This window comes from Epargyreus clarus, unplaced genomic scaffold (assembly GCF_041222505.1).
Source record: "Epargyreus clarus isolate Ecla_fem2 unplaced genomic scaffold, WU_Ecla_fem_2.2 ptg000003l, whole genome shotgun sequence".
Classification (NCBI taxonomy): Eukaryota; Metazoa; Arthropoda; class Insecta; order Lepidoptera; family Hesperiidae; genus Epargyreus; species Epargyreus clarus.
Window position 1 is genome coordinate 10,553,580 of NW_027332211.1, and position 23,109 is coordinate 10,576,688.

At 33.5% G+C, this 23,109-nt stretch overlaps 1 protein-coding gene across 2 annotated transcripts in view; it reads right to left on the minus strand.

The window, feature by feature from the left end:
• DIP-beta (Dpr-interacting protein beta) overlaps positions 1-22,795 on the minus strand; it is a 98,877-nt gene extending 76,082 nt beyond the window's left edge. For both annotated transcript variants that reach the window (XM_073088438.1, XM_073088446.1), the window contains exons 1-2: positions 22,456-22,795; positions 532-743 (exon numbers count right to left, since the gene is read on the minus strand). In XM_073088438.1, the coding sequence (XP_072944539.1) occupies positions 532-613 (82 nt within the window). In that variant the 5' untranslated portion in view covers positions 614-743; positions 22,456-22,795. The remainder of the gene's footprint in view (positions 1-531; positions 744-22,455) is intronic.
• Between the last annotated feature and the right edge of the window lie 314 nt (positions 22,796-23,109).

Sequence of the window (23,109 nt, forward strand, 5' to 3'; positions counted from 1 at the left end):
GGCTGTAATAAATAAGAATAACTAGGTATTATGCTCATTCGACCACGCAAATTCGAGTTCAAATTATAGGCGACTTAAGTTTACTATATTTTTGCTTTAAATAAAGAATACAAAAGTAAATTGTGACACAAATGTGTAATGTGTATTAGCAGAATTTATTCTTTTTATCATTTCAACTTGTTTTTGTAGCGTTTCTTGTCAAATCAGAAATGTCACTTATATTATAAAAGCTGATCGTGGTCTGCCATGACAGATTAACTTTGACTACTCCGCTGAAATGTGTGGCGTGGTGTGAAAAAAAGAAAAAAATCACTGAAGAATAAATATACAAATATTTATTCTTCAGTGATTTTTTTCTTTTTCACTGAAATTTTATTTTTAAGCTATGTAGGTGTCAGGAATGCATTCTCTCAACGACCAATATCGTTGAGAGAATGCATTCCTGACAGATCGTGTCTGACTGAACTATGCCCAGCACACAACAATGAAATATTTATAAATCTAAGGTGTCAGTAATAAATCTAGTCTTACCTATAAAATTAACATGTAAAATAGCTAGGAGTAGAAGACGCGCGAGGGGTCCACCACCTCGCGTGTGCGCGCCCGCCGCCATCTTGCCTCAGCGCGTCACCGTCCTGTGCTGCCATCTGCCGCGTTCCAATTTCAATATGCGTTTCAAACTTTCCATCCTATACACACCAACTCTTCTAACACCAAACATTGTTGATTCTACTCAGTCCAATCTGCAACAAAAAATAAATACACTCTATTTTATTTACTTTATGTTCCGGCTTTACCCGGTTGCCCTGGAAAAATGTAGTGACCTGAATAAACGGCAAAAGTGCAGTTGCAACATAAATTTTAACCAATAAGGTAAACCTACACACTAGTGAAATTGGAAAATCCAAATCTAATTTTTCGCTGCGAGCTTTCAGGGGTAACGGATTGAGCATATTGGTAGGTATAACAAACGGTTCTGACTTTCGTATTTTAAACGTATTATGAGCACATAAAATTCTAGAATCTTCGCGAGATACTCGAGAACGGTAAAATATTCGTATTTTTATTCGCATTCCGAGTGCGAGGCACAGAAACAGTCGAACGTTATCTAAAATATGAGTGAATGTGGGGGCGCGCGGTTACGTGCGGTCTACTCTAAAAGAATTTGATATCAAAGATACGCTTGCGGCCACATAAACACGAGCTTTGCTCTTTTCTGATATAATGAAAATACCCTTTTATTAAAAGCTATCTCACATTGACATGAGTATTGTTTCTAACATTCCAAGTAAAGTAAATATTTCATTGGTAAATGAATTTCCACAGTATCATTTTTATCTTCACCCTCACACATAGGGTTGTTCAATGAGTCTACATTCTAGATGTAAAATAGGTACAATATGTTTGTCTTTACTTTCAAAGTCGATTACAAGTTGATACAGACAAACACAATCTTCATAGTGTACAATTATAGGTCAAAATTAAAAATCGATTCATGAATCCATTAGTTTCATACAATAACATACCTTATATACTTAAAAGCAGTACGGAACAAGTAACTTAAAGTTGACGATAAACAATTATTTTGAAAACAACTTTTTTGGTAGTGAGTAAAGTAGTTTCACAAACTCCAACAGCGAGCGTAAAATGGGATTTATACAACGGAGCATATTTTAGCTACTAATTCAGTTATGGACTAAAACGAATATTACGTTTCGCCTTTGACTAATGGGATATTTTTTATTTGTTGGTCCGGGTCCTGCAGCCCGACTTGTTTCCTTTGCTATGTTTTGTGAGAAAAATATAATCTTTCTCTCATTCGTACTGTAAATGAAGTTAGTTTTGGGTCGGTATTTTGCCGTTGCCATACGTAACAACGTAAGTTCGTTGAAGAGAATTTCATTATGATAGTGACTACATCGCTGTAATATAAAGCTATTGATATATCTAATAGTTTTTGCTATTGAATTGTCTATAGATAATAAGGTTTTATTTCAAGTATTGAATAGTGATTTTTCTTTTATGATTTCGTATTCTTCCTTTAGGTGACCGGGATTTAATTTTTTTTTATAATATAAGAGTAGCAGACCGCCCATGAACATCTGTAATCAACCCCAGATAGGATTAGATATTCCTACCTGAGGTCGGCCACAGATGCGCCGCTACCCCTGAGGACTAAGCAGGAACGCCTCGGAAAAGTCTGTCTCCCTGTCTGTTAAATATCTGAGCATTATACGTACATTTTACTACTTCGTTATAACTACTAACGGTGGAGGAAATATTTGGATAACGTTGCCTGGCTATAGATTAAACTTAGTTTCGATAACATACCCTTCTCAAAGTTTTGAATAGTAATTGGTTGATTGGTTGATTATTGGTTGATGGTGACAGGTTATGTTAATATGTTGTTATGTCTAAGGGTTCTGCTAAAATTTATAAAAAATAGACTCATAGGTAATATTAAAACAGCTTTCAAACGCTTTACAATACTAAATTTAGCACATTCACGCAATTATATTTTATATCACTATTCAATTTCGTGCTCCTTGTAAAATATTAAGTGAATATTCTATTCAAATAATAAGTGAATTCGTCAAACCGAAAAGCTGAATTGGACTTTACAAACTATTTCCAAGTACAACCAACGCTAATTGCTTTATACTGTTGAAATTGATATGAAGTTGACAGGTTTCTATATGCATTTTAATTTTCCAGTGAAAACGTCTGTAAACTTATTATTTACACAGTCTATCGCGCCCAATAGAATCCTTAAAATGTTCTGTCAACAGCACGCATACGTCCTACCCACAGTGCATAACTTTTAGTATCCGCATATTCTATCGACTTTTCTGAGACTCTACTAAAGAGATTCTATAATATAATATGGACAAGGCAATATTTATATTAAAATCTCTTCACGTAGATACGAAAAAGGACTTATAATAAAATCAATTACGGATGCGCAAAAAGTAAAGCATAATGCTTCAAACTAAAGATAAAGGCGTACCTACTAAAGTGCATTTTATTAAGATTTATATTATAAATATTTCTATTGAAAACTAGCATGAGTAACGTCATAGGCGCATGAGTACGATCAATTTTTACACGCACAGCGGGCTTAGGGTCCGTTCACACCGACCGGCTTAGAGAGGAGAGCACATTTTTATCACATTGGAAACAGAGTTTTAATTACCTAATTGTATTCGATTTATTTTGCATGTGCACTTCTTTTGTCATTAAGAATGCTTGAACGCGCTTCGTGTGAAATAATAAGAGAAACCGACCGGCTCTGACTGCGTGCTCATTCTCGCTCGCGCAGCCGATCGGCTCCGATTGCGAGCGCACCCGCTTTCAGATCTTTACCAACCGGCCTATGTGAAATAGTTGGCGGCTCCGCTCCGGCAATTCGAAGCGTGTATGATCCGGTCGGTGTAAAAAGAAACCACATTTTTCTTGCCGATGCTCTCCGAGCCGGTCTTTGTGAACGGACCCTTAGGGTACGTTCGCACGCGGCCAGCGCCCGCTCGCGTACTGTAATTCAAATAATTGAGCATCACCACTACATACGGTGTGTTACACGTTACGAACACTCGCAGTGTTTCAGGCAGTCCGGAGCTAACGTCCATTCTATGCACACAAGTTTACGCGGACGCCCTAAGCGTAATGCTTAGATAAAAAAAAATACGTGTGGCACTCGGAGACTGCCGCGGTAAAGCTATTACATAGCATTTTTATGCTATGAAAACGCTCAGAAGGAATTCCAGAAATACAATATATTCTTCCATAATCATCAACATTTACATTAATACATCTTTATCCACTATTTTATCATATCTCCATTATATAAGACATTGCAAATATCAGCTGATATTTCATAACTCCAAGCAAGACTGAACATTCTAAAATATAAAATAGAAAAGTATTTAATAAGAGACGTAAAGTATAAACAAACAGCAATATAAATGGATCAATGCGATGTGTAACATTTGGCCGAATGTTACAGGCACATCGCAATGATCCATTTATATTGCTGGTTGTTCATATTTAAAACACTTTGTACACAAATTATTTGTACCATAAATCATAATGGCGATTTGATTTTGTACTGTCAAGTCTGTCAGTTGTAATTGTACGTTTAAAAATTACAAACACTCTTTTACGTTATTTTATTAATCCAGAATTCAACATAGCTTATGTTGATAAAACATATTATTTGGATAATGTGGTAATATAATTTTGAATTTTATAATGGGAATATAAAATATACTTCACGCAATTTTAAGATTTCCGCACGGATTATAAAAAAATGTGTATTACTGCCATCTGTGTTCAAGTTGACGAATTAAGGCTATCAAATAAAATAATAAGGAATGTAAATAATTACTTTATTCAATTATATTCATATTTTTCTATTGACAGTCAACAACTCGGTTGCCTGGAGACTTGATATCCAACAAAGGTGTTATTAATTTTCGTTACGGAATTTCTCGATTCGGTCGCCGCGCTCAAAGCCCGCGATAAAAGCTATGCAATAGCTTAAAATAGTTGTATTTTTGCGTATGTACGCAATACCACATTCATAGCACTAGGACAACAGTACTACATATAGGGTACGGAGGAATCTTCAAAATCAAAGTTAAATTAAACAATGTAGCAATGACAAATCGAGTGCTACCGAAGCATGATAACACGGTGTTGTCTGCCGGATACTATAATTAATGTGCGTCTACATTATGCACATCCTTTTCCTGTCGCTTGCACTGAATATTATTGTAATATATATCATCGCGTTTATTCACAAGTTACTATTTCTTCTATGGGTTTAGGGTTTTCTCGTAGTGCTGTAATGGAACCATTCCGATTCTGATAACCCTGGATTTAGTATAAGACTGTACAATGACTTGTGATTTAAATTAGAAAACAGAATTTTATTAAAAAGTTTTTTTAATATTTTTCCCGTAACCGTAAAAACCGTAAAAAAAAGTATATTTTCTGTTAAGGTATTGATTCAGTTTTCGACGATTCGATTCGATTTTTTAATTCTAATACAACACGTATATTATTTAACCACTTGACCACATCAGGACAAACAGAATTCATACGCACATCGTGTAATCATATTATTTTCGTTCAGCTATCAAATCGTCCAGAGCAACATGAAACTTGATAACAGTGCTGGCTGCCGGAAGCAGTAATTAATGCGCGTCCACATTATGCGCGTACTTTACCTACCTCTTGCGCTGAATAGTATTGTATTGTAGATCATTTATTCACTATTTGTTATTTCTTCTACCACTTTAAGGTTTTCACGTTGTGCTGTTATGAAAGGATTCCGTTTCTGACTACACTGGTCTTAGTCTAAGACTGTACAATTACTTGTGATTTTAACTAGAAGACAGAATTTTATTATAAGGTTTTTTTAATATTTTTCCCATAACCCTCTAAAGTATACTTTCTGTTCTCGTATTGATTTAGTTTTAAACGTTACAAAATGTTTATTCTAATACATCACTTATATTATTTATCGACTTGACCACATCAGGACAGACAAAATTCATACACACATTGCGTAATCACATTATTTTCGTTCAGCGCTATCAAATCGTCCAGCGCAACATGAAACTTGATAACAGTGCTGGCTGCCGGAAGCAGTAATTAATGCGCGTCCACATTATGCGCGTACTTTACCTACCTCTTGCGCTGAATAGTATTGTATTGTAGATCATTTATTCACTATTTGTTATTTCTTCTACCACTTTAAGGTTTTCACGTTGTGCTGTTATGAAAGGATTCCGTTTCTGACTACACTGGTCTTAGTCTAAGACTGTACAATTACTTGTGATTTTAACTAGAAGACAGAATTTTATTAAAAGGTTTTTTAATATTTTTCCCATAACCCTCTAAAGTATACTTTCTGTTCTCGTATTGATTTAGTTTTAAACGTTACAAAATGTTTATTCTAATACATCACTTATATTATTTAACGACTTGAACACATCAGGACAATCAGAATTCATACAGAAATCGTGTAATCATATAATTTTCGTTCAGCGGTATCAAATCGTCCCGAGCAACATGAAACTTGATAACAGTGCTGGCTGCCGGAAGCAGTAATTAATGCGCGTCCACATTATGCGCGTCACTTCCCCGTACAATGTGTTATCGTACTGTAAACCGTTGTCCATTCAATCGTTACGATATTTTAAATATTTTTTGATCTACAAATAACGCTGTACATTGAATGTGGGCTAACGTGGCGAGCCAACTTACTCGTAGGTATATTTATTGCGGTAGCGGCACGTTGTCCCAAAATACGAGTAATACATATTCTTAAGTAGAGTAATACAATCGAAACCAGTAACTTTAGCACACCTTTACGACAAAAGGATTTTTAGAAACTTAAAGCTTTTTTTTGCCCGACTGATGTAACGTTTTTCGGGCTAGTTTACGAGTATTTGTGTATTTCTCATTCTTTGATACGCCCTGCAGTCCAAACTTGAGAGATTTTTAAATAATAATATATATAAGTTATCTTTCGATTTGTCTAAACTGTAAAAGTGACACAGTCTATATTTTTAAGCAGTTGAGTTTTTGTTTAAAAAATGTTTAGTATAAAATTTTCTACAATGAACACATTTATTAATGTTATAATATTGTTAAAATTATTACCATGTACAGAATTGTTATATAATATGCACAAACTTTGTAAACAAGAACACTACTATGTTGCTTCATCTTATATATAAAATTCTCGTGTCACAATGTTAGTTACCGTACTCCTTCTAAATGGCTCTACCGATTTTCACCAAATTTTATATGCATATTCAGTAGGTCTGAGAATCGGCTACTATCTATTTTTCATACCCCTAAGTGTAAGCCTTAACGTTTTTTTTATTTATATGGCAACACAACGTTTGCCGGGTCAGCTAGTATTTTATACTATACTAAACTGTACTCTTATATATTGTGTGGCCGTTCCTTAAACCGCGTGCGACGAACATTATCGCACTGTGTAAAGCGCTGTGCCCACTCATAGGTTACTTTAAAGTTATGCGCATGGATGGGGTGAATTATTTCAATTTGCGACTAGTGGAAATAGTTTCCAAGTAATAAAGTTTTAGGGCGGTTTCGCATGACTGCCTTTCCCTCGCACATAAAGAAGATTAAGATTTTGCGTATTCGCTCGCGGTCTTGTTGGCAGAAATAAGAGCCTTTTCTAACTTTTGACATACCTATAGCTATATAAACAAACTTGTTGAAAACTAATTAATTAATATTACAGGTCATTACTCGAAAGAGACGACTTATGATTTTGTATCAACTTTATAGACGCAAACATTTCGTAAAAATAATAAATTAAAGATTTTGTTAAATTAATTATCACTTGCTAAACGGTGAAGGACAACATCGTGAGGAAACCTGCATACCTGAGAGATTTATAAAAAAAATCCCAAAGGTATGTGAAGTCTACCAATACGCACTTGGCCAGCGTGGTGGACTATGGCCTAATCCTTCTCATTATGAGAGGAGACCCGTGCCCAGCAGTGGGACAGTAATGGGTTGCTGATGATGATGATGATGAAAGATTTTGTCGAGCTCTAAGTAATAAGCTGGTTTGTTTTTGATCTAACGTGTAGGTATAATTGCATTTTGATATGTAATGGAAACTTCAAACAATGAGGCTACCTATCTGATGTTGAGTGGTCTCTACTATATCTACATATGGACCAGAACACAAATAAAACAGAAATTCTACTTGACGTCGAACATAGCTCCGTAGCTGTAGAAAACTAAGTTAGAAAATTTCGCGTAACCTATGTTGCCACAACCTTTAATCCAGAAAATCTGTTTTTAGCCTCTATAATATGGCAGAAATAGGTATTGTGATTGTGCCACCGCAATCGAACAATGAGTTTAACCGCATAACATGATAGCGTATTAAAATAAATCATAACAATACGCAGTGATTTTACACGAGTCCATAAAAGTAATTAAACAACTGCTCGTAATTACAGTAAAACGCATCTAAATTCGGCGCGAATCGTTCAAATAGAGCACTGCATTAATCAGACAAATGTTGGGATTGGCACAATGCACACAAATTAATGAAAACATTTTCGATATCGGCGGGTTGTCAATTCCGACTCATTTGTAAGAGCAGCAATTATACAGGGGTGTAATCAGGCCGCGGCCGCTCGTGTGGTCTCGATCCCTGATTCCTGGCGCAATAAAGTGATTAGTACGGAAACGTTGGATCCACTCCGCCTAAATATTGACTGCGTGGCGCCGGTTTTGGTTTTGTTTTCGTGTATTCGGTGGATTATCGATTTTAAGAGGTCCTATATATTTTACGGGAACGTGTGTACGTTTTATTTTTTTAGTTTAAATTGGTGTAAGTGTCAGTCAATATCATTGAAGTATTTCGAAAAATAATGTACACAATCAATAGATAGACAGACCTGAATAAGTAGATAGAAATAAATTAAATTAATTTTTTTTTTGGGATTTCGAGCATGCATATAAGACTAAATAGGGTTTACTATATAATCGTAGATAAAATCTACATTTTATTTATTATCAATGTAATTTTGTATAGAGCAACCTCCTGAAAGACATACATATTTACATGAAATATTTTTTTAGTACAGTTCTAATATAAAAATACTAGTGGTACCCGCGGCTTCGCCCGCATTTTAAAGATATAATATGACATACATAAAACAGAAAATTCGTACCTTCATTGGAATGACAGTGGTGCCATCTGTCGGTCTTACCAACTCCCAAACCTTCGTGGGCTCTTGGACATCAACTGCAAAAGATCATCACTTGATCAAATGCATAGTTTCCGATTCTATAAAATGTATATGTATAGACAAATATTCATTTTTATATAAATAGATAGATGATCGACTAACATGGATAAGTAAAGTAACTGTAGATAAATTATGAAAAAATCGAATTTCGATCTTCTGGGTTGAAAGATCGATTCACTGAATCGATCCTTTACTGGAGATCGATTAAAATAATCGATTTTTGGTTCAAAAGATCGATTAATCGATCTCAGATCGCCATCCCATCCGTAGTTCCCGTGGGATTTCCGGGATAAAAACTACCCTATGTCCTTTCTCGGGTCTCAGACTATCTTTGTACAAAATTCCATTCAAATCGGTTCAGTGGTTTAGCCTTGAAGAAGAGACAGACAGATAGAGTTACTTCCACATTTATAATATTAGTAAGGATTAGTAAGGAAGTAAGGATTTGCTGACGGATACATAATTTGTTTGATCCTGATAACCTTTTTTTTCGCTATCCTCGAAAAAAGATCGAAGAAAGAATCGATTCTTAGGGCCTCGATTTTTTTGTGAATCGATTTTTTGCACTTCGATTCGAATCGATTCAAAAATCGATCTTTTTCGGAAAGAATCGCCACCCCTAATATAATCCCAATAAATCTATAGTAACAAATATAATGTTGCAACCGTCTCCGATTGCAAGAATTGATATTTTTAAACTCATGGTTATTTAGAGTATGCCAAAAGACCCACAAACGTAGGTGGGATCCATTACTGGAGACCGATTAAAAAAAACGACTTTAAAAACAGATCGATTCTCTGATTAATAGATCTCAGATCGCTATCTGGGATAAAAACTATCCTATGTCCATTCTAGGGTCTCAGACTAACTTTGTACAGAATTTCATTAAAATCGGTTCAGTGGTTTAGGCGTGAAGAAAAGACATACAGACAGACAGAGTTACTTTCGCATTTATAATATTAATAAGGATATTGATTAAAATAATCGACTTTTTGGTCCAAAAGATCGATTCTCCGATTAATCGATCTTAGATCGCCATCCCTAGTTCCCGTGGGATTTCCGGGATAAAAACTATCCTATGTCCGTTCTCGGGTCTCAGACTATCTTTGTACAAAATTTCATTAAAATCGGTTCAGTGGTTTAGGCGTGAAGAAAAGACAACCAGACAGACAGAGTTACTTTCGGATTTATAATATTAGTAAGGATAAGGATATCGATTAAAATAATCGACTTTTTGGTCCAAAAGATCGATTCTCCGATTAATCGATCTTAGATCGCCATCCCTAGTTCCCGTGGTATTTCCGGGATAAAAACTATCCTATGTCCGTTCTCGGGTCTCAGACTATCTTTGTACAAAATTTCATTAAAATCGGTTCAGTGGTTTAGGCGTGAAGAAAAGACAACCAGACAGACAGACAGACAGACAGAGTTACTTTCAGATTTATAATATTAGTAAGGATATATACTTAGTATGTACGTAGCAAGTAGATTCTATACGAAACGATATACCATTATTGGATGTCTCAATGTCTATGTATTATTTGACATGTAATCTCGAGACCGATAATCCCTTTCGCGGCAGATCCTAGATAATTCCTAGTGTCACTTGCTTAGTGTAGAAGATAATCCCCTGTTACACGTCGTGCTGTTAGGATTGTACTTTAAGCATTTGAATCTACTCTACAAAGACATTTTACTAATATATTGCATTAAATTACCTTCCTAGTAAGTAATAATTTAGCGGTAATGCAGAACTGCACGGGTTTTATATGAGTATAATTATAGAGTGAGGTAACGTTTATTAAGGAATTGGAATTTCAATTTTTATAGCTAACTAGCTGTGCCTCCTTTAATAGAAATCTAACAATATACATATCATAAAATATGAGTAACCTAAGTTACTCCTTATTACATCAGCTACCTGCCAATAAAAGTTCCATCAAAATCGGTCTAGCTACTTCAGAGATTAGCCAGAACAAACAGACAGACAAAGATTTAATAAAATCTTATTTTGGTGTATGTACCGTATGAATATTCATGTGCATGTAGTAAAAATCTGTTATATCAATATTAAAAACAGACACTCCAATTTTATTTATATGTATACATATTGAAGTATTTCTGTTATTTTATTACATTTTAATAGCGTTTAATGATTGATTATGATAATCTTTCTGAATTCGGCGCCGTAAGTAAATCAAAATGAAAATAAATAATTTTGAGTGTATGTAAAGTTTTATCAGAACAGAGCTAAAAACCTTCACGTAGATATAGACTGGATCCCGTTACCAGCTCTTTTTTTGGTCGTTTATAATTTAGAAAGGGCAATTGCGTAAGCATACGAAGGGCTTCCAAATCAGTCCTAAGAGGATTATTTTAAAGTTTGTTCCACTCCATGTACAATTAATTATATAAAATCCGTGAGTCACAAGGAGTACTTACGAATCCAATGAATTGAATGATATATTGATTCCCTTATTATATAATTAAAATATGTATAATATTTAATTGAATGTTTATTTATTCTGAGAAGTATTCAATTCATTAATTCGATTAATAAATTCTTTGGTAGGAGTAGTTGCAATAACGATTCATATGATTGTATGAACGCGAAAATATATATTTACAAAAAATATAAAGAATCACTCATATCACATTGAGACGTATGTGTTGTGGGTTCTTTCATCATCAACCCATTAATGTCCCACTGCTGGGCACAGGTCTCCTCTCAGAATGAGACGGATTAGGCCATAGTCCACCGCGCTGACCAAGTGCGAATTGGTAGACTTCACATACTTTTGAAAACCTTTATTTTTTTAAGATTTCTAAAGGTATGCAGGTTTCCTCACGATGTTTTCCTCCACCGTTTAAGCAAGTGATGATTAATTTCTAATACGCACATAACTTTGAAAAATCAGAGGTGCGTGCCTGGGATTTGATTTACAAACCCCTCGATCAAGAGGCCGAGTTTCTACCACTAGGCTATCACTGCTGTGTGGGTTCTTTAAATACTCACAAACACCCAGACCTACATTACATAATATTTTTAAGTTCACCATTGCTTGACCGAAATTAAACACTCATCCCTGTGCTGACATGGCGACTACAATTTAAATTCCCGGGACAAAGTAACGTTAGGTGTTGTTAGGAGCCTGGATGTTAACTCGAAACGCTCGTATCCCAGACGTTCGTTAGGAGCCTGTAATTAATGTGTACACAGGCGAACCCATAATGAATGGCGTGTGACGTGACAAAAACTGGCCCGTCACGCGACACGCGTGGTCCGTGCCGAGCGGAACTCTAGATGTCAAAATGATAGGCGCATATTGGCTGGTTATTGATTTTCGAACACTAACCGACGCTCTGTATCGCGTTATCAGGAAATAGGTTATCAGGAATAGGGATTTTGTCAAAAGTATAATTAAAATTTTGTTAAAATATCTTTGAAATATAAATCCCCCATATATGACCCCATTCTAAAAGTCAATAGAGATAGTTATGTGATGTGTGCATTGTATGCCAAAAAAAGTTATACACTGCCCAATTTCATAATTTCGGATTGGAGTATCATTTGACAGGATAATCAGTTGTTTATTAATCCCCATTCGCGTTGTAAGCCTGCTTGTAACATATATGTGTATTTTTGCGTATTATTGAAATTTATTCCTGTTAATTGTTATTTTGACGAATGTGGTATAGCAAAATTATCACTAGGTCTTTGAACACAGTTCTCAAATAAGATCCTAATGTATGTATTATGATGTCATTATACTAGTTCGATTTATGTTTGTAAATATTTAAATTCCCTGTGGAGACTGACATGGCGACTACAATTTAAATTCCCGGGACAAAGTAACGTTAGGTGTTGTTAGGAGCCTGGATGTTAACTCGAAACGCTCGTATCCCAGACGTTCGTTAGGGGCCTGTAATTAATGTGTACACGGGCGAACCCATAATGAATGGCGTGTGACGTGACAAAAACTGGCCCGTCACGCGACACGCGTGGTCCGTGCCGAGCGGAACTCTAGATGTCAAAATGATAGGCGCATATTGGCTGGTTATTGATTTTCGAACACTAACCGACGCTCTGTATCGCGTTATCAAGAATTGGGTTATCAGGAATAGGGATTTTGTCAAAAAGTATAATTTAAATTTTGTTAAAATATAAATCATGACCTCATTATAAAAGTCAAATGAGATAATTAAGTGCTGTGAGCATTGTATGCCATAAAAAGTTATAGACTACCCAATTTCATAATTTCGGGTTGAAGTATCATTTGACAGGATAATCAGCTATTTAATAATTCGAATTTGAGTAGTTACTTTGTTTGTGGTACATATTAGAATTTTTGTCTATTGTGGAATTTATTTTTGTTGAGTTATGTTTCGACCAATGTGGTATATTAACATTATCTCTAGATCTTTGAACTCATATAGATACATCATCACATAGACATCATCACAAGATCACATACCAGCTGTAATCGTTAATACTAAATATTAAATGTATGATTACTACTGTATTGACATTTTTAATACTCACAGACCATTTATTTTTTTGTGTTGCTATACTCGAAGCGATTTTAATACGCTTTACCATAGACATACTGATAGATTTCTTAAATTGAACATATCTTACCGAAAATTCCAAAAAGGAATATTTTGGAAAATTCGGTATACGTATCCAAAAATAGCTGAATTTTGTTGATTCTGGATGAAGAATGAGTATATTTACTATGCGGAAGCACTTTGCTCGCCGGCGTAAATAATTTTGTTGACTTACAATTATTTAAAAAAATAAACCACGATTGATTGTTTGTCGACTCTCCTGCCTCGTTTTATTACTCTGTTTATTTTTCTAATATTATAATTTTGTACGCTAAACGAAATGGTGTTTTATGCATTTTGTTTTTAGGTTTTATAGAAGTAATATAATCTAGAAAAATCTAGAATCTCTATCTGACTTTATGTCATGATTCTAGAGGATTTTGATTTAATATACTTTTCATTTTGGTTATTATTTGGTTAGAATTATATACAGTAACAATCTGAGAAAGTAAAACAAGCAATTGTTATATGAATGTTTGTAAACCGACTTTTTTTTTTTTTTAAATCTTGTGTCATTGTGGGGATAGTATGATTCTCTAAGGGTTGATTAAAGCATTATAGGACTCTCCGATTTGATACGATACTTTGCTTCAAATCTTCCACGTCTATGTAATTTCGTTTGCGATCATGCATATCACGGGACATACGAGTAAAATAGTAAAGCATTATTCTGATATTCCTGTCCGAACCACTTCTGAACAATGAAGAGCACAATCCTGTTATAATGTTACATTAGAAATTTCTTACGACATTATGAAATAGATTGTTCCATTTTAATAATGGACATGACCCATTGGCCATCAAAATCAAAAAATTGGGTCCCTTTATCTATAAAAAATTGAAATGATACGCGCTTCACGCATGCATAGTCCTACTATTTTATAGATACATTGTCGTTACGGATGATCAGACAATATCGCAGATGCAAAATCTGTACGTTGTCGAATTGGCTGAACATGTGCGTGTTTTTAGAACAGACGCAGGGTTTAGCTCATGCGTATTGCTTTTGTATTGTCGATAAGCAATTTTGGTTATTTTTTTGTTTGTTTGTAATATTTAGCGTTTTATTGATTTTTGTACAGAATCCTTAAAGTGAATTGGAAATGTTTAAATACTATGTTGCGAGTTTGGTGATCAATAGTCATGAAACTTGATAATATGAGATAATTTGATAAAATTTAAAAAAAAATATTAATTTATATAGTTGCTGTAATCTTTTCATTTTGGAAACGATAAATATATCTGCGATAATTAAATAAATATGTTGGATATGTTAACATAAAATTTAAAAATTTTGGCAGAGAAAAATTACATGTGCTCAACATGTAATTTTTGTCTTCAAATTCTTTGTCGATATTTTTTTTATATACTTATCAAATATTTATTCTAATGTCGTTTCTATGTTAAAAGGCCTTAGCCAAGGAACTAAAGAATGAACAATAGCTTGTTTTATATCCTGTAAACTGAGGACGTGCCTACTGTTGTGGTTTCGTGTCCGGCCAAGTTCAAGAGTGCGGTTTCCGACCACAATTTACTGGGCGTCAGGATTGTAGCACTTCTGAGAGTGCCACTTTGTGGTTAGCTTTTGTTAGCCAATATGCGAGATATAGAAATTACTTTGTTCTTTGTATCAGGTATATTTCTTTTATTTTTTTTCTAAATGTTTTATTAGAAGGAACGAATTTAATTAACGAAGGAATCAATTTTTTTAAGATGATGTTATCAAACGTGAAATATGAGTTTGGTTATCAATTTATTTACTGTTTTGCTTATATATAATATTATTTATTTCACTTTAATAGCATCGACAATAGAAATTAAAATGTCTATTTTATATGATACATTATTTTACTATTATTATTTTGCTTCTATTTTGACAATACATATATCAAGTCCACCTTATGCCACAATCGCACTAATAAATATTAATTTAGGCCATGTACCTAATATGGAGAGGAGAATTTACAGCTCAATATAAATCATTGAATAAGTATTCCTTCCATAATTTATGGCACGCTTCTAACCCGTTGTGAGGTAATGGATGCGCCTCAGATATCAGCGGTTACCGTCTTTAAATTACTCACTGTTCAGGAAGCGACCTCCCTCCTCACTGGAAATCCACTTTGCTGTGTTTCCTTACTATTAAGATAAGAAAATTAGAAAAAACACATATGTAAAAATAAAGAGACGGATTTAAATTGAATTTGTGCTTTATTGTTTATTTATTTAAAAATCGTAATATACAGTCCATTGACCTTAGGCCCTAATTTATTTATTTTCCTAATGTAAGCGAAATAGCAAATAATTAAGCAGTTTAATGGAGTGTAATGTCACAGATGCATAATAACACACCTGTGTGAAGATCTTAGGGATAATATATATATTTTTTTTATAAAATAGGAGTATCAGACGTGCATGCAGTCCACCTGATGGTAAGTGGCTACTGCCGCCCATGCACATCAGTAATTAACCCCAGATAGGATTAGATATTCCTACCTGAGGTCGGCCACAGATGCCCCGCTATCCCTGAGGACTAAGTTGGTTCCAACTTAGTCCTTCCAGACAGACTTCCGAGGCTTTCGCCTCGGAAGTCTGTCTCCCTTACCACACCCTTCAAAACGGAACACAGCAGCGCCTTACACTGCTGTTATCAGTGTTAGGCGTTGCTATCCTAACAATAATCTCTAAGGAATAAATGGGAGCTCTAATACAACCTGAGCGCAGTAGTATGCATAAGAAAAGCATGAAAAGTTCTACCAACTTTGTTAGGCCTCCATAACAAATAATATAAAATCACATAAATATAAATAGTCAATCCAGTTTTCGTAATGTATGCTAAACTCCAAACCTATTCCAAGAATTATCAGTAGTTAAGTCTTTAAATTACTCACGAGTCAGGAAGCTAACTTCACCCTTAACTACAAATCTACTTAGCTGTTCCTCGCACTATTAAGATAAGGTAACCGAATAAAATGGCCCTTATCGCTGAGAGGGTGTAACTGATTTTTATTACATCCTGAACTTGTCAGTGTAAAAATTATTATCGGGTAATAGATAATGGACACGGAAAAACCTCTGATGGCTTCTGTTTAACATAAGAAATATTTGAAAGCTTTACCGCGTAAAAAAGGTAGCCAGCTTATTAGCTATTACATAGAGTGTATATATTACACTAATAGTTTTGTATATAAGACGTATAATTTTAGAGACTCGAATAATAGAATTAGATATTCCGCTTTCAGAAACTATTTTGTGTAATACTCGTAAGAGGCTTAAAATACTTTTTAATATCTATCCAATAATGTGCTAGTGTTCACATAAGCGTGTACTTTTTTACACATAGGAATTACAACATGTATTTTTTCATATTATGTCATTACAATTTTGTGCATCGGTATTCAGATAATAATATACTTATCTTACAATTTTATCCATTTCATACTAATAGTCTTAATGTAAACTAGCTGTAACATTCACCCGTAAAGGACGATTTTATAAAGATTTTTTGTCATTTTCCAGGGATCTCTAACAACCTATCTTCGTAATTGAAAACAAAAATTTTCCTCAAAGATCTCAAATCTCTGAATCATTAATAAAGTATCAAAACAAGGTTGACTTAATAGTAATCCCATAATATTTAACAAAGGAGGGGAAATTAAATAAAAAGCTAAACGTAATAAATCGGCGAAAATTTTTTCAAAGCTCTCAAAATTTCCGTACACAGAAATTCATACAGAAAATGAATGGAATATTAAATTATGTTGGTCCTCATTTTGTATAAAACTGACGAAGCTTCTTGTTAGGCTTTCAAGAAGCTTTTAAGTTAATGAATGACTTATAAAAAATCTATTGACTCTGTATATATGGAATGTTTTATATAAATTTCACGCTACCTTCGTCGCATGGTTTTCCCTGTGTCTTTGTTCCATAATTGGGTGCTCATAAATTGTTCTTTTATGCTTATCTTTTGTTTATTTGTATATATAATTAATTTGAGGTTATTTTATGTTATTTTTTGTGTTTTTGCAAACTCTTGTTTACGTTTTAAACCAGTTAATTCCATCAAACTAAGCATAAATTCTGCATGATTTTTAAAACTATCCAAAATAGCCAGCTATGCGTAATTATGTAGTTTAGTGACGTTATTCTATAAGACGGACGGAAAAAAAGGATTTTTTGAAAAAAGTACGAAATACAATAAGATGTTACTATAAATTCAAGATCTGTCATCTTGAATTATTTTTATACTACAACAAGATACGGGTATCAGATTAAAGGGTTTTAGTTGAATACAAAAAACTGTTTTTGAAAAAAATAATATAAATTAATTTTTAAAAAGTAATAAATGACAATGTCTTCAAATTACAGTAGTTTAAGTATTCTTATTACTTCAGTTATACATTACATGCCTAGAAGATTATTTATAGCCCAGACTGCTGACGTACAACCAACAGGTCTTTATATGAAAAGGCAAATATGGTAGAGTGAAGAATTTTGAGTTGAAGTTGTTGAAACATGCTGTGTGTAGGTACTTTCAGTAAGATTTTACAATATTGTTAACCATCTTAGTGCTGACACTTGTTCTTAAATCATTTGCTCGAGTATCCCGTTATAAAACGTAAGATTATATTAAAATAGTAATGATACTTCTACTATAGGGAATAAAATTATATTATGAATATATTATTCCAGTTAATAAAATAAATACTAGCATTTTAATTTAAATAACATGCTTATCGTATATACTACAAGTATAATAATATTATGAAAAAAATATTTTTTCAATTTATTAAAAACTTTTGAAACAGAATAATCACGTTAGATATGCCACATTCATAACGCAAGTGAATATGAAAAATGGAGGAAATAACTCTAGTCGTATTCACAGGCACGCTGTACTACTGCAATAGATGTTTTAAACTACTAACCGACTTTTACTTCTCATCGCTTGCACGGATGCAACACATTTAAACCTTAAAACCATGCATTTATAAAGCGAATTAGGTCATTATTTTATACAAGATTTATAGGGGAAATCATTTTGATGTTACGAGTATGTCTGATAAATAGGGTTTCTGGGATTTATTATCGAAAATAGTCATAAAACATTTTTACGTAACAATAGACCACTTTGTTCATTGCAATATTATTAATTTCAACATATTTATTTATAAGATATAGGTTACTTTCATTAAATTGCAGTAAATTAATGACCTAGCCTCTATATTAAATGGTAGAGTCCAATTAGCTTCCTGAATGATAATTAGTTGTAGTATCTAATACAACATTTAATGAACTGACTGGTTGATGGTTAGGCCAATCATTGTTATCCTATAATTCAGGACTTATTAAAGTTATTATTTAGTGCAATTACATATTCTACCAAAGTACAGTAAGTCAGTTTGGTAGACAATGAGCTAAACCTTTGATATTTCTTAAAGAGGTGCTTCTCAACCGTCTGATTCAATAATAAATTGAGGTTGGATATTTTTTTCATTATTAAAAATACATATAACTAATTTTAAACAAGTGCCAACTAATGTTTAATGCTTTTGCATGCTTTTTGCACTTGTTTATTGACCGTGTAAAAATGTATATTAACCGCATATACTTTTGTCTGTACAGTTAATTATATTCTTAGTTGCAGTGCGTTGCTGTAACTGATAGTTAAAATAATTATAAGGTAGAATGCATCTAACATCCAGCTTCATATTCTGCTTATCCATAGACCACTTGAAGTTAGCTAGTAATTTCAAGTGAATCAATAGTCTACTTCTGATCACTTGCATAGACAGTATCCGTTTACAATACTTAAATTACATCTTCCAGTACAACAAAGAACATTTTGATAGGAAACATTTTTCATCGTGAAATTTCGCTGGCAAAGGCGCTTCCTGTTAAGCAAAGCTTCTCAGTTAGGTTCTTTACATTTCCTCGTAATTAATAACTGACTTAATCAGTGAATGAGTCTTTTCCTTTTTAGAGTTCGCAAAACAAGTCGAATGGAAAAGAATTTTCCTCGGAATTTGTAACTTGAACTTGTTTGCCGTTACGGTAGTTGGTAACAGATGATAAGTCTTGACATTAAGAATCTCACTTCACAAACTCTTTTGATTCTATTTGTAGTTAAGTCCAGCAGAATATGAGCAGAAAACATAAAACCTTAGCTTGGTTAAAACAGATATTTATGTTACAACGAGTTTAGTTAAGGATATTTTTGTCTTTACAGGTTGTTGGAGTTCCGTACTTAAAAGGTAATATTATATGTCCGCCTTGCCGTCGGTCTGTCTGTCCGTGTGTTACAGAGCTATAGATATAGATAGTTAGATACTTACGGAGGCGTTATAAATACTTGATTTTTTACTGAGCGTATATAACTATGGGTATGATAGCGAAAAATAAAAAAAAGTTTTAAATAAAGACGGGTTCCCAACAAATCACTTTTCCCTTCCTTTTCACATTTTTTCCCTTCTTTTAAAACGTAAAAGGTACTTTAAATTTTCGTCATGCATGTAGGTACTTTTATAGTTGCTGTAATACTAATAGAGAAAAAAAGGGTGGAACGGAACACTCCGTGTGTGAGTTCGATTTTTATAACAATTGTGGACGAGAAGCATACGTGCGCCCGTATGTATTTTGTGACCTCTACTATGAATATTTGTAACAATAGAACCTTATATTTTATAGAATGTTAGTGTATCAAATGTTTCTAATACTGTTTGAGTTGCTTTAACGCCAAGTGAAATATTATTGTTATTGTATCATGAAAATTATTATAATTTTACCCAATATTTTTTATGTTTTTTAATTATTTCTTAGTTTAGTACTTGGCGGTGTGCATCTAAAGACACATTTTGTTTTGCTTGTGAACCTGGCAATGTGCACTAAAAGACACATACTATATCCTGAAAACTGAAATTCAGAGATTTTTTATTTAATTTTTCCTAATATCCTTATAACCCAATTTTCTAAGGGAAAAATTGTCTGCCAAGTATAGGGTTAAAAAACAATTTTATCACCGAATTCTTATTTGGGATCTAATTTTAAAATCTGTTTTATTAATAAATTAGAACTGTAACCCCACTTTATGTAATTACGTTGGTTGATAGAATACTTTATTGGTAAGTTTCCGCACTTTTCTGTGTAAAAATCAAATTGTAATTCATGACAGTATACGTACAAAAGTACGTAAACTAGTCGAAAGAGAATATAAGCGACACGAAACTACCTGCGTATAAATTTAGTAACTTTAACTAATCCGCATTCTAAACTGTTTTTCATTGTACAATATCCACAATTCTCTACATTCACCCAGGGTTGACTGGTATAGAATGCCATCAGGGATTATGTTTGCCCTTTTGTAAATTTCTTTTTAGAGGTGATGCAATAAATTTTAAATAAATAAATATCTCCACGTTCAATATTTGATATAACGTATCGTTACTATATTATTTTCCGTACAAACAATGTTGGTTACGTATATAGATTATGAAAAATAAATTCTATTATATCCAACAGTTACGTCGAGTCTTTTTTTGATTTAAAGCACAAAAAAGGGTTCATCCTATGTAAATATTGATCCCAAACAGAAATGTTGTAATATTCGTGAAAAGAAACTGCCAAAATAAACAAACAACAAAATACTAGACATCTATTAAATTAATATTACAATTAGAATGGTATTATTAATAGAAAAAGAGTAGTAAAATGTAAAATATGTTTTTTTATTTATAAATACCGTTATGTGATATGTTATTACGTTGTAATGTACTTATTCTGTTATTATTAGGCCAGTGTGTAATTCCAAAAAAAACATGTGCAAAAATAATGATTAATTGTGCATAAAATATTATAATTATCTATTAGAGATGCTTAATATTTAAACGTACTATTAATAAGATTGAAGTACCAAACGTGCATACACGTTCACCTGATGGCGAATGATCACTACCGCCCTAGGTTATTGGTCACCAACTCCATAAAGAACAGGGGTGTACCTGAAGCCGAGTAAAGATTTGCAGCCGCTTTTGAGGACTATGTTTGCATCATATGTAAGTCAGCCGGAATTCAAACCCTTTCACTGAAGCAAATCCTTCTAGAAATAGACGTGACAATGGTACTCCACGAGTTGAACCGTAATGTTTCTATCATTGTAAAGGTGATTAGAAAAAAAAGTATTTTTTATTTTTTTATTGATCATGCCTGATGTATCATGCCTTCAACTTCATGTATCCCAACACCGGTGTGGTCCCTAGTCACAAATTGTGTTTTAAAACATACTCTACCACGCTGGTCCACAAGATATATGCTTTTTGCAAACTACAAACTTCAGATTGATCGTAAAGTTGCCGTCGCAAAAAGCGGAGTCTAACTAATAATATTTGGATGTTTGGCTTACAAAGTTTAGAAACCAAATTAATTTCAATCAAGATGCAAACCGAGATGAAATGTCGATAATTATTATGATTGATTAACATAATTTGTAAGCTATTAAAAGTCGAGTAATTAATATGACTGCAAAGTTTCGTTAATGAGGCTCGGTTACAACCTTCAAATTTCAAACTGATGTTGAAGTAATTTCGTTAATAAACATAATAGACATGATAATTATGAAAGTTCGGAAAATAAAATTATCTAAATTTTAATAAGTGCATTTAAATACATAGTTATTCCATACGAAATTTTGACGAATATTTATTTTTGCAAGATAATGAACTTAAAAACTTTTAAATTGGCATATACTTTAATAAATAGCCTCAAAAATAATAAAGCGTTATTAAATACAAATAAAATAAATTTTGTCTCTTTTGTATGTAATTTTTTAATACGATACTTTATTGAATTTATTAAATTCATAATATAATGATTTGCTTGGTAAAATATAAAATAATCATTAATGTAACATTATCATTAGAATATCATAGCTCGCGTAAAGTTGTTTAAAGTTTGTAGAATACGTTTAAATTAAATTGCGTTTGCTGCTATATCTAATTTACAACTTTGTTAATCATTATAAAGTTCCAAACCACATACCGTTAATGAGATAGTAATTGTGGACATCCATAACTATTTACATGATGTTTGCAAAATTTTCGCTGTTCAATTTATCCTCTTCACGCACATCGACTGAGTTTTTCACTTAAAACCACCCGGGGTTAATTAATAAAATATTTGATTGCGCCCATCGCCCCCCACTTTCAGAGTTCATCAAAGTAAGTTATGTTAAGTTCAGTCCAAGTCAAACACTGCAAAGTTTGAGTATATTCGCGTTTGAAATAAGGCAAACGAGAAGTAAGCTCGCGTCGAGTTGTAAAGTTGCGTTATGGGGTGACACAGACCCGTCGCGCGGCTCGCTTCGCACTGACTTTATGTCGGCGACCCGCGCTGCGACCGAGCGACTCGCGGGCGACGACGCCGCGATCCATGCGCGGCTCTGGGTAGGAGGAGTCTTCCACCAAACCACGCCTACTAAGGAGCTACACATTTCTTTTTCAATACGTGTAATTCAATTTCGCTTATGTCTTCGCTGGGAAACTTGATGCCCCGTTGTCGTTCAACACAATGTTTTTTTATGTAAAGTGTAATGTAGTTCGCGAACCGAGTCGGCCGCGGTACTCCTACGCTTCTCGTGATTTTCTCCTCTCCTTTATACCAATTTCACGTGCTGTTGCACATATCTAGTTGTAT